At 36.0% G+C, this 13,681-nt stretch overlaps 1 protein-coding gene across 2 annotated transcripts; it reads left to right on the plus strand.

Moving 5' to 3' along the window:
* The first annotated feature begins 1,962 nt into the window (after nucleotides 1-1,962).
* Nucleotides 1,963-11,539, plus strand: LOC148677603 (uncharacterized). 2 transcript variants are annotated; one of them, XM_088600960.1, is made up of 8 exons: nucleotides 1,963-2,118; nucleotides 2,931-3,003; nucleotides 3,095-3,154; nucleotides 5,040-5,090; nucleotides 7,835-7,870; nucleotides 8,443-8,493; nucleotides 9,142-9,165; nucleotides 10,278-11,539. In XM_088600960.1, exons 2-8 carry the CDS (start codon nucleotides 2,953-2,955, stop codon nucleotides 10,440-10,442), a joined length of 438 nt encoding a protein of 145 aa, XP_088457086.1. In that variant the 5' UTR covers nucleotides 1,963-2,118; nucleotides 2,931-2,952; the 3' UTR covers nucleotides 10,443-11,539. The 2 variants fall into 2 exon arrangements, with proteins under 2 accessions (XP_088457086.1, XP_088457168.1); XM_088601042.1 differs by lacking the exon at nucleotides 9,142-9,165 and having other exon boundaries at nucleotides 1,964-2,118.
* The last annotated feature ends 2,142 nt before the right edge of the window (nucleotides 11,540-13,681 follow it).

The following is a 13,681-nucleotide window of genomic DNA, read 5'->3' on the forward strand; positions in this document are numbered from 1 at the left end:
TTTTATTAATTCTTCTTTCGATAGATCATATATATGGTATATATAATGTGCAGTATACGTCCGGTGGTGAAGTATTATGGAATTAGCACAACTGAAGAAAGGGGTGACATCTAAAACAACCTCAAAGTGCCAAAGAAGGTTTTGGAAATAATTCTTCATCTTTTATATTTGGGGGAGATGTCTGCACATGGCTTCTCTTTCCAAAGACAGGGCTGTCATTTCCTGATTAAAAGTGCAGAAAAATGTCGCGTTTTAACAAATGTTCGCTTCTTCCTCTTGGTTGACATTGTTGGAGCATCTGAAACATGTGCTGTATTCAGAGAGTGGTCAGGTGTATTGACTCACAAATACCGCACAGTTTTTCTTAGTATTTAAAATTGTTTTTGCCACGGGCTAACACTTTATTTTTATATGTTTTTATTAAATATACTTTTTAAAATATTAAATATTTGTCCTGGCTTCATTATAACCCATGCCTATGTACCTTTTCTACAAATATTGAGAGCACAGCAACTAGTAAAAACTATATTATGTACTGTAGAAGCTTTGAAAGCAATTGTCAAAAGGTGCTGGGCAATACATGAAAAGGATTGGACACAAAAACGAACATTAAAAAGCTGAAAACAAATACAGAAGATAAAACAAGCACAAAAAGCCAGTTTTCTGGCTATAAACAAAAGCACCCAATAGGTATGAATCCCTGATATGTTCACATCAGCTAGAGGCAATCAGAAGTCGATACAAGACGCCCAAGACAGAAGTGGTGTGACCTGCCGAAGCTAAGGTTCTGAAAATTCTGTAGCTTGTGAAGCGCAGTTTTACAGACTACTGCAAACAGAGGACTGCAACCGTCAATCCTCAGAAAAACAAACGTGTGAACCAGTTTTTCTGTTACAAACACAGACTGTATAAGATGCACCCTGGAAATATTTCTAATATAGAAATGTGTTTTACTCTTTTATTTATTTTTATTTACCTTCTTCATTTTGGAATTACAATAAACATGTAAAGTAAGTGTCCCCAGTCCTGGTCTTGAGGGGCTGGTGTTCTTACAGTGAAATGTTCTGTCAGGTGCGCTTACAATGAAAAATGGTATTTTAGCTCCCAGTTAGTAACACAGGAGGGCTAGTGGATACTTTCATTGCCATTGCTTAGTATTGTGTACACAACTCCACTGTCACTGTTAGAAATGCACTGACCAAATCTGGCTTTCAAAATTATTTTTTTTTCTCACTGAGCATTATAAGCCATAGAGAAAGAATCAACAAGTCTTAGACAGGAAAAAAAAATAGTAGCCAAATCACACACTTTATGCTGGTGACCAATACAATCCTTCTTTTGACCGCAATCACGAAGGGTATTTAGTTTTTACCATGATGTGGCTGAACTAAATATTCTTTCCTGTTTAACATGTTGGTTGTTTTTAAAATTAAATCCTTTATTTTCTGATTGAACTGTCCTTTAAATATCTCGTTCTTTGTCTCCTTAATGGAATACCCTTCATATGTTAGAGACAAAAAATACAAATGCTGATAATCAGAATTGATCTGGTTCTAAACTGCACTGCAAAACAATGTTCGACCTATTGATCAAAAAGTAATATTAAAATAACCAGTTTAACAATTAACTAATACACAGATTGACAATTATATTATTCTGTACGTAGGTTAAAAAGGCAGCAAATACTCTAGCCTGTGTGTGTTTAATATACAGTATACAGTATGTGTGCATACATGTCAAAATACTTGTGACACCTTTGCTAATATGAATCCCAATATGACTGATCTTTCACAGATTAAATGGTTGAGGTGACTGCTGTATATAAGACTCACTAAGACCAACCACAAGGAAAATCAGACTTCAGTGGTATTCCCCTTGGCTCTGCTAAAAAAAACAACAGAATGAAGCTTCCTTGGGAGATGGGAAATGATTCAGCTAATGAAATCATACCTATCTTTAACAAAGCATCACCCCCTGTTTCACACTCAGAAAACAGTCAGTTGAATGGCAGACTCCAGCCAGTAAGGACAAGGACAATATTCTGTAGCACTGGAAACCAATTTCAAGCATTGCAGCTGAGACACAGATACTAAAGGAACTGCACAGTCTTACATCCAGGTAATTCAGCACTGACACTTCCATTTTAATGTTTGTTTTAATTTCGGACTCAGAAATCTATTAGTCATCAATTGATTTTGTTTTTTTATCTCTGCATACAATAGTTAGGAACAGTTTACTGGTACTACAGAGTATTTATAAACAACTGTTTAAATGATACAGCTGATCAAACCAATCACAATTTTCTGAAATACTGGTTCAGCTTTGAAGTATAGATGTGCTTTAAACTTATAGCGCCTTCCAATATAATGGTTGGGTTTTGTTGTTTTGTTTCAACCAAGTCAATAAAAGGTCCAATACCAGTACAATTTGGATTAAAATGCTAAATAAATAATCAATTGATTTTCTTGTCTGATTCTTGTCCAGAATAATTCATTAAATAAACAAATGATGTGTAAATTCTGGAAAATATTATGGATCTAAGCTTGTTAAAGAGGAACATACAGCAATTATGTACAAGTGCAGACGTGCTTTAATTACATAGGAATTTCATCGTAATGTCTGTGTGAGACCAAAAAAACAGAAAAGCACGAACAGTATCTACAACTTTTGCCAAGAACGCAAACCGTAGATTATTGCATTTTCAGTATCCATTTGTACATAGAAGAATTTCTGCTGATTAGATATTCATTGTGTTTTTGTAGATTAAGCAGCAATAGAACATGTGTGATTTTATACTGCATACTGTACACATACAGTATGTTCAGAAGAGGCTGTTGTCATAATACTGGAATCTTGTGTGCTTCCTGTAAAATACAGATACACAATACAGATATGTCTTTCTGATTGTCGTGTGTTGTTTTTTCTTTTAGGGAGCTTTGTTGAGAAAACACAATGAATATTTTTTTCTTATCCAGTCTTTTGACCATAGCCTGTTCTTATCCAGTAAGTTCAACTTTTAAATATATCAGCTTCTTAACAGAAATGCCAGACAAACGGTGATGCGATGCATTTCATCATACATGGTTTTTTTTAGATCTTCAAGGGGCAGCAGAACAAAAGACTAGTGAAAAGAGACCATTCTGCAAGCCATGAGGTAACAAAGTTTATTTTGTGAATTTTTATTAACTTTTTGTCTATTGTGAACCTGCATACAGAGCATCTCCATAGTGATTTATTTAACCATATTAAAAGCAGCTCTAAGGAAATGTATTACTTTTGACATGAGATATGGTCTGTTCAAAGACACAAAACATTTAATAAATATCCGATACAAACACTCCTCAATAGTTCTAGAAGGTGAAAGTGCAATTATAAGCATAAAATATAGCTCTCTTTACCTAGCCTGCAAAATTCCCCTGTAGACTTTAAAGAAAAGTCTTTAAAGTCTACAGGAGCACTGTAGTCTACAGGATCAATAAAGTATCTATCTAAAATATAATGCATCACTATCAGCAAGACTTCAGTTTTAAACACAGTGTTAAAACTATTGGACCTAATTTATAATAGAATAACTAGGCCAATTATTTAGCCAAGCCGGAATCAAAACAAACTTACTTTTCAAAACAAAAGACGTGGGTTATTTAAACTCAACAAAGTACACTTAGCACGCATTGAGCTTAGAGAAACCATGAATTCAAGCGCTCACCTTGTGCTGTTCGTGCTTTCCAAGATAACGCAAGCTGTTTTAGGGCATGTCTTTCGCAGGGCTGTGACACGGTGAGGGTTTTTTTTCCAATTATCAGGCGACTGCCACCTTGTGGTAAATGGTATCATGGCTTTGTGGTACATAAAAACACCGTAAATAGACGAACCTTCTTTGCGAAGGTTCTTTGGATATGCAGCAAGTGCGAAAATTGTGGATTTAAATAAGTATTTTTTTCAGGGAGAACGTGTCCTCAAATGTGATACCTTTTAAGTAAGAAAAGTTTATTAAAATGTCTCTTACGCTCCAGTTCAGGCTAGCGTACCTACTGTAATTGAACACCATTTGCAGTTATGACAGAGGTGTAAATTTCTTGCTAATGGATTTTCTTCGTCTTTCCAACGGCCATAGGTCCTTCTATACAAAATATGTTATTAGGACCTTTTTAAGACACCTAAAGTTGTTGTTGTTGTTGTTGTTGTTGTTGTTGTTGTTGTTGTTGTTGTTGTTGTTGTTAAAATCATAATTTATTGTCAAAGTGATTATATATGTATTTTTAAATCATCCTAATTTTCATCTGACTTGATTTCGGCCAGCTGCTTAGATTCAAGGAAAGTTGCTACAGAAAATGTTAACGTGTTAGAATGTGTACCAGTTTCCTACACTAGGATAGATGGTTGTTTTTTTTTTGCCCTTTCATATGCAGTAAGAAGAGTCTTTATCAGTGCTAAGAAATATATTTTGTTGTTTGCCAACTATATGATTCTTGTCTGTTGAGTCCCAGCTTCATTACCCAGTCATTTAAATGCTCTGGTGCCTTCTGTAGCTGACCATCCGCCTTTATCTACTGTACCTTCATCCTTTACCTTCCTGTCCCTCACCAAAAGGTGGATTTGCATCCACACGACTGCAGCGCCAGCCGTTCGCTTTTCTTTCTAGCGCTGACGTTAATTGTAATCATTTTGCAAATTGCGCCCATTTCGTCTCATCACCCTGCATTTCTGTAAATCCGCTTGGATAACGGGGTCTGACAAATGCACGTATAATGATGATAATAGCCGTGTTAACGATTGCGTGTTTTCTCGGCGCACAAGCTCAGCGCAATACGGAGCAAATTGACCGTTTCCCCTCTGTACGCCAGCCGCTCCACATCAGAGTCAGACAGGTCTGTGTGTCATGTGTGAGATGAGCTCAAGCTTCTTGGTCCTACAGCCGGGCTTTCTGACAAACCGTAACACAATAAAAAAAAACATTTCTGTAGTGTTCTGATGTTTTTATTTGTTTGTTAATGTGTGTGCTTGAGGAAATAATGAGGTCCGCTTCTTTCCCTCTTAAGGTGGCCTATCTGTATCAGCTTTATCCCGGCGGACTACAAAGCCAGCGCCAAGTGAGTTAACCACCCCGTCTTTACAAGTAACGCAGATGGCTTTGGCCTTTTAATGTGTGTGTTTCTGAGCATTCATAACCATATTTAAATTAACCGAGTTTTGGGATTGCGAGACAAAGTTGTTAACAATGATTTTCTCCATTAATAATGTCCTTATGTATTTTAGAACAATATGACTTTTGTTGAGAGCAACTGTCTTAGCACACTTGGTTTTTGGTATGTAATTGTTCCAGGGATCTAAGAATCATGCAAGAATAATATTTAACAGAGAACAGCTCCTTCCAGGTTATTAACATTATATTAATGTGCTATTAATCTATTACAGGTCATAATGTACAGTATGAATGGCATTTGAAAACAAAAATTAAACCAAAAAAAACAGTTGTTGCTGTAAAATACATTTCATACACAGTATATAAGAATATAGGTGTATATAACCAACCAGTAATAACAGGAGCAGTGATCTCTGTTCACTCACTGTCAGATCCACACCCCTTTCTTCCCTTCTTCAATCTGAGCCAGCGCTGGTTTTAATATGATTTAAGAATAAGAATAATCGTTATTTTTTTATAGCCACTTTAAAAGTAGCTCAAAACTGAAAATCAAGGGTTTACAATGCCGAAGAAGATGCAAGGGACAAGCTGCTCTGAAGAAGAAGGGTTTGAGTCAGGGTTTGAAAGTGCTCAGGGACTCTAAAACCTCTTTAAACAAACCTACCTATCTTGACCAGGCATTGTGACGCTGCATTCTAAAAAGAGTTTTAAAAAAAGATCAGGATAAATGCAACTCCATGCTCTCATAGCTTGTTCCTAGCCGTGAGGTGGAGATTGCATAATAACAACAGACTCGCACTGTGTGTAAAGATGCACAGGCTAGACAGCACCAGGCACAGTTTATTATGGGTAATTCTATTCATTCATTATGAGTAATTGTATTCATTTTACATTGTAGTGTACAAAGCACAACTCTAAGCCTCCTGCAAGCTTGCAAATCTTAAACTATATATCTACAGGAGCCAACAAGTACATCATCGACAGTGGAACAACAGTAAAATTAACGGTTGTTTGATTTTTTTTATATGATTTTTGGATGAATCTGCCCATCGTTTATCAAGTCTCAATATAACCATTAGACAAACTTAAATCACAGTTCGCTCTGCTGTGATTTCTTTCAATCACCATATGTGAAAGTTTTTTTTTTTAATTTAACAGTTGCCATCTCTATTTCCATATTCATACAACAGGAGATTAAAAAGGTTGCAGTTCAAGGTGTTCTTAATGTTTCAGAATGATGGACAAGCAAAGCCTTTTTAAAACCTTATTATATACAGTAATGTGATAATGGAAGAGAGTGGCCTTTGGTGACCATCAAATTAAGTTTTTATTGCATTTTAATTTTTGAAACGGGAAAATTCACACTCATCCGTTCCTTGGGGGTATCTCCGGGCAGGGATGGCAAAAATAAAATGTTCCAAACCAGCTGAAGCTTTCTTCTATTTGCTTATTTTATTGAGTGAGTATTCATTATCCTCTGTCAAGGTTTTTTTTTCTTTTTTGTAAAAAAAAACACATTTAGATTTTTTCAATCATAAAATACACACTAGGGGGAGAGCAATCCTTTCCCCTCAAAAAAGCCTCTTACCCAGTTAACCCATCTTCCACAGTGTCTCCTCCTCCAGGTTTCTGTCCAGTACAGTACAGTATCTGTGAAATACAGACAGCCCCAGTGGAATCCAGTGCAATGTGGCTTTTTTGACACTAAAACCTCCACTGTCTCCCCGTCTTTCAAAAATATTCTTCAGATGAGCTTTCTGGCATCTCCACTGGAAGCAGAAATCTTGTGAAACTCTTGGATCCCTTTTTGTGTAGACTCTTATGATACAGCTGACTATTTCAAGTCAACAGCTGGCCTTAATTTCAGCAGTTTCTACCTACTGTACTTCCCAGCATCTACCCAGATCAGTGGTTTTTTCTCTCTGCAGATTCCGTTTGTCTCAGTAGAGGGGAGCACATTCAGCCTGTTTTAAATGTTTGTCAATATTTCCAAGGATACTCGGGAACTAGATGACAAAATAGATTTAATCTGGTTTAGCAACTGGTAAGAAGAGAAGAATTATTGAAGGAAATACCTGATACATAAAACAACTTGTGTTTTAGTGAAGTACTTCTTAACAAAAAAGACAATAATAAATAAGAAATAAAAGTTTTTTTTTAAATTAGTTAATGCTTGAATAAATGTACTGCAATTTTCTTATAACATACCAGTGAAATTAAAATGTTTTTTCTTTCTTTCTGCAGAATAATGTTTCTGTCTATTGCAATTTATGTATATACTTGTAACAATCAGTCTTTACGTCGATCTACAGTATTTGTGCCAATATAAGTCAACCATTGAATGTATTCATTACATTTTATTAAAACATTTATTAAACGTGTATGAATGTAATGAATGGAATTTCAAAATATCTATGTCATCGTAATTTGTAATTTCCTTGAAATAAAGGAGAATGCTCTATTTCTTAGACCAAAACAAAGTAACATTTTAAACAGAACTCTGCATTCTTTTATTTACAGCACGTGATATCGGTCTTATTGTTAAACCTTGTTCATGGTAAAATCACGCCTTGGTTTTGCATCATTTATAGTTTTTTTAATTACAGTTGGACAATAATAATTAGAGAATGTAAATATTTATCAATAATAAAAAGGTTTATTGGTTTGCTTTCTCTTTTTAACTACTCTCAGGTCCAGCCACTTGCCTCAATTGCTGGAGTAACACAAGTAAGTTTTATAAAAATGACAAATTATTATAAAAACATGATGAAACGTGTATACAGACAGTACAGTGTATAATATTTGACCACAGTTCCTTTAAAGAGACATACATTTACACAGCCATCTCAAATATGACATTTAGGTTTTAGGAGTTATTAACAGTACTGAGGAAGATTAAATTTCACTACAGACTATTTTTTAAAGAGATAAAAACGTCATCATGCTCCAGCTCATGTAGGAAACACGATATTTTATCTTACTTTCGGGTAATAGTCTTTTATTGTAATCCTACTCTGTAATCCCTTTCGTTTTTGGGGAATGAAAAATCTAACATCTTTATAATAAAATATATAAAAGATTTAAACAATGTTAAATGTGCTTGAGCACATTTAAACCTATTTATTTAACTTTAAATTATTAATAATGATTAGATTCTACCACTTTAAAGAACCTTAGTACAGTATAGTTAGATGCTAGTGTCATTCTAATTACAAGGAAAGGTGTTTGTTTTAATATTTTAGTATTCCAACAACATATGAATAACAAACAACTTTAATTTCTCTTTTGTTTTATTCTAGGCAGTGAGAATTTATTATCCTTATGGATATGTTCAGCTACACCCCAGAGTGGTAATTCTGATTTATTTTATAAAAGTAGTACTTCAGCAAAGAATAATATCTAAGGAGAATTCAAAGCAATTAATGAAATTAATAAATTCCAAAAAAAATAAATTCAAATAAGAAATGGTGCTCCGCTGAAAGACAAATGTTTTCCAGTACTGACTTATTTTCTATTACTTTTTTTGATATCTCATAATAGATGCTAAATTAGAATAACTTAGAATAACTTAGTTAAATACTGGAAGTATTTAGCTGTGGAGTTTTTCTTGGGTACCTGCGATCATACTCAGATACATTACTGTGTATTGTATTGTAATTTTCTTATGCTATTTTAATAATATATAAATATGCTGGAAACAATACTAATTTCAATCTTTCTCCTAATTTTAAAACCACCTCTGTCCCCAAAACTATACATTTATAATTAAATCTATGCAGGTGCAAAGCAGCAAATTACAGTAGGCTAAACATTTTTTACTAAAAAGTATTTATAAGCTAAGATCCAAAAGGTTTTAAAGACCTCTTTGAATTTTGAAATACTGTGTTTTTTCAATGAAATTTGAAAGTGGTTTGAAACTTAACAAATCATAAAAAAGCTGGTACTTTTTAAAGATGTCTTATGTTGTAGTGTTATAATAGGAATTTATTTTGTTGCAGGTCTATGGGTTATATCAACTTTATGTAAGTGTACATAATTGCAGTTGTGGCCAAATGAAACATTTATGCTGGCTGTATTATGTGGTTGCACAATTAGGTGAAACAAAATACTACCAAAAGTATTAAGATGTTTAAAATGTTTTGTGCAAAGGATGTAAAGGGATTAGTAAAGTCAAAACCAACATTTGACTCATTTGTCACAGTGTTAAAGCTGCGCTACCTTTACATGTACAGTACAGTATTTAACACAAAGTGTGGAAGAACAGACAGACGAAGGCAGTGAAGTCACCTAACCTCTTAGCACCTATCACAGCTGAGAAATCCAATCTCTCATTTCAGTTCATATACTGTAGATGGAAATTCACAGACAACTGTGGAGAAACGTTTTCATTTTCCCCCATGCAGAATCCAATACAGTACAGTTACTCATTATGACATTTTAGCTTCCATGAGGAGAAACATCCTGTGAATTGTTTTCACATAACTTTTATGAATTTAATGGGATTATGTTAAAGTAACGGTGCTAAAATGTATTTTCTTTAGACAGTTTTCATTTTTTTTAAACTGGGACGATGAATGTCTTTACGGAATAATTTATTACAACATAATATAGTATAGACTTCTTTATAACTGTTTTCTCACCCGTATTGTATATCTCCAATATTTCCTTGTGAATCTGATGGAATACAAATGAGAGATTGTGAACAAAATCAGAAATGATCAGAAAAATGTTTGTGTGTCTCCTATCGGTTCTGGTTGCTTGGGTGCTCACCCAGTGGAAGATGGAAGCTTTTGGAATGAGCGGCACTGCTAAGAAAACAAAGCAAAATCGGAGCTTCCTGCTGCTCAGACCGAAGACACGTCTTGCTTTGCTCGGGTTTCGCTTTGTTACACTTTGCATAGAATACAGGAGGGATTTCGTGTTGCACTGGATGACAAAATATGCTTCTGTTTTATTCACCTGATATGCATGTGTACAGGAAGGAAACGTTTCCTGAGGCAGACCTAGAGAAGCATGGTGTGCTTACATAATGGCAGAGACTGTTCAATTGCTCTTAAGAGACTGCATCTTTAGAAATGAAGCAGAACCATATACTTTCCAATGCCCCTGACTTCTTTTCTTTTACCCTTTATAGATCATACCTATAAGACCTGTTAGGCCCCCGATACATACAACTACCCCCCGGCCTCCAACCCCTACAACAACCGCAAAGCCAATACTGACTGTCAGACCACCAGCTCCACCTGAACGCACTACTGCAGCTCCGCGAACGACCGCCGTTCCAAGAGGGGACGTCTGAGCACATGTTGGACAGAAGACCACACAGGAAACCCTTCTGCTGGAACTGAACTTCTTTCTCTGAAAGTACAGATTTTCGTAAATACCTTTTCGGAAATATCTTTTCCAGATTACTTTGTTTTTCCGTCAGCACTGTCATTTTTTTCCTAAATCTTACGAATTTAGCTTGAAATATAATCAGTGTAATCTAACTAATATAAGTACTTAGTAAATCATATGAACTATTACTGGGTAATTTCGAAGGCACTAGCATTAGTACTATCCCATCTGACTAGTTAGTCCTGGATTACAGGTAATAAGGATCTGTGAAAACCTGGATAATTTAATAGATTGTTTGTTTAACAGATTCAAAGCTGTACATTGAAATTATGTTGTCCTGTATATGCCACCTATTACTAAATGACCTTAATAGATTTTTTAAAATGTTAATAAATCAATACAGCAATACAGCATCCTAATACTGTACGTAAAATTAGTTAATTAAATTTATGTTATGATCGTTCAAAATGGGATTACACCACAGTGTTATGTAAATGCAGTGTATATATTTATAAAGTGTACAATATTTTCTTACACAATATGTCTGGGAAGCTTGTTCCATATTTTCATAACCTTTTGGGTAAAAATGTGCCTCCTCTGTTATCTGTTTTAGTTAAGTTTCCACATAATTCCACTTGTGTACGCTGTAGTTTGTGCTCCTGCAGAGAACCACTGGGGTGATTCTGACACTGTCTCTGAGAATTTTGATCACTTGTATCACGTCCCACTATCATCATCTCTACTGAAGACTACAGTGGCTCAATTCCTTCAGCCTGTCAGTTTCAACCTGACAGTCCTCTGAAGTCCTCTAATTCCTTTCAGAAATGCACTTCTCTGAATTGATTCCAGAGAAACAACATTGTTTTTGAAATCTGTAGACCATAAACATAAAAAAATTCTAAAATGGGTATTTAGTGCATTTTACAATTTTAATATATCATCCCGTGATTTAAATCTTACCTATATATCCTAACATATTTGTTTGCATTTTTCATTGCTTCTCTGTATTGTCTAGAAGATGTAAATGATGTATCAAAATAAAAACGTTCATAAATGCTACCTGCTAGCTCAGTGCTTCCCACTTTCTATTTATAAGTTATGTTTTTGCCAGCTGTCCTTCTCTATATTAAACATTATCTGCCAGGTGTTTGCCTAGTCTTGAATTTTATCTAAATCTTTCAGAATTTCATTCACTGTTTCTGCAGTGTTTGCCAATCTTCCTATTATGTTATCATCTGCAAACTTTACTAGTTTAGTAACCATACTATAATGCAAACCATTGATATAAATTAGGAAGAACAGAGGTCCTAGGACAGATCCCTGTGGTACACCATTATTATCAACACCCCAGTTGGAACCTTCACTCTTATCTTTTATATTCACTAACCATGCATTTCCCCATGTGGCTAGGAAAGTATATAGGAATTCATAACAAAATGAAAATATGGATAAACTGTAAATCTCTAGGTGCCACACAATGACAGAGGGATCAGTGACATTGGTAAATACCTTAAGATTTGTAGTTGCTGCACTGGCACAACTATGAAAGGGTCAAGTCACAAAGAGGTCACCATCACAGTCTGGAAGCTTTCAAGTGGTTCAATTGGCTCACATTTAGAGAACAAAACTCAAACTCATTCAAAGTAAAGCAATGGAAATGAATGAATGGGTGCTGCCTGTAATTTACACAAAGCAGTAAAATGAATTAACAAAACCAGCAATGAGCACACCTACACTCTTCTCACCAAGTCTCCATCTACTCCCTGCACGGAGACTGGGACACAATGGAACAGATCATATGCCAGTAATGGCCTATAGCTCCATAGAACAGGACTGCTGATGTTTTGTCATTATTATTTTTTACACAGATGTGAGTACAGTGTTGTCTTGTATCAGACCTGCACCACAAAATTTGAACTACGCCCTTCATTAGCACGTTATGTGGCTTTGGGATAAACTAAATGTTTTTTTCCACCCCAAATTTGGGGGACTACTAAGTCATAGTGTATTTCAGGGTATATGCTCAAAAGCTTTGCTAAAAAAATAAATGAATGTTATGGCAGGCCTGCAAACCTTTAACGTAAGGTGAGTTAAAGGAGCCTGTTAATATGAAAACACAGTCAATATCATGAGAAACACAGCTTTATACTGACATAAAGATGCTTAACATGACCATCAAATAACAGGGGCCAAGGGATAGGTGATGCCTATTTTTCTCTACAGAAAATGTCCGACCATCCATCCACTCTTATTATTCCATTCAGGGTCATGGGGGAGCCGGACCTGTCCCAGCTAGCAATGGGCACAAGGCGGAGTACATCCCTGGATGGGACGCCAGTCCACCACAAGGCACACACTCACACAAACGCACACACACTCACACCAGGGCCAGTTTCCCCTGCAGCCAATTACCCCACCAGTATGTCTTTGAACTCCAGGAGGAAACAGGAGCACCCAGAGGAAACCCACGCAAACACAAGGAAAACAGAGGACACTCCAGGTCCAAGATTGAACCCAGGGTCCTAGTGCTGTGAGGGAGCAATGCTAAACACTGCACTACCATGCTGCCCCTAGAAAACATACATTATACATACATTATAATTCCCTTAACAGCACATAATAAAACAGAAGACATTCAAACTGAGACCTCCTGGGAAAAACTAAGGTTGCTGCTGGAAGAGGCGTTAGTGGGGCCAGCAGGGGGCGCTAACCCTGCGGCTCATGTGGGTCCTAATGCCCCAGTGTAGTGACGGGGACACTATACTGTAAACAGGCGCTGTCCTTCGGATGAGACGTAAAACCGACGTCCTGACTCTCTGTGGTCATTAAAAATCCCAGGGTGTTTCTCGAAAAGAGTAGGGGTGTAACCCCGGCGTCCTGGCCAAATTTCCCATCGGCCTTTATCAATCATGGCCTCCTAACAATCCCCCTCTATAAATTGGCTTCATTACTCTGCTCTCCTCCCCACTGATAGCTGGTGTGTGGTGAGCGTTCTGGTGCACTATGGCTGCCGTCGCATCACCCAGGTGGATGCTACACATTGGTGGTGGTGGAGGGGAGTCCCCATTACCTGTAAAGCGCTTTGAGTGGAGTGTCCAGAAAAGCACTATATAAATGTAAGCAATTATTATTATTATTATTATTATTATTATTATTATTATTATTATTATTATTATTATTACCCAATATCAATAGCCAGCT

This window comes from Lepisosteus platostomus, chromosome 1 (genome assembly GCF_059453375.1).
Source record: "Lepisosteus platostomus isolate fLepPlt1 chromosome 1, fLepPlt1.hap1, whole genome shotgun sequence".
Lineage (NCBI taxonomy): Eukaryota > Metazoa > Chordata > Actinopteri > Semionotiformes > Lepisosteidae > Lepisosteus > Lepisosteus platostomus.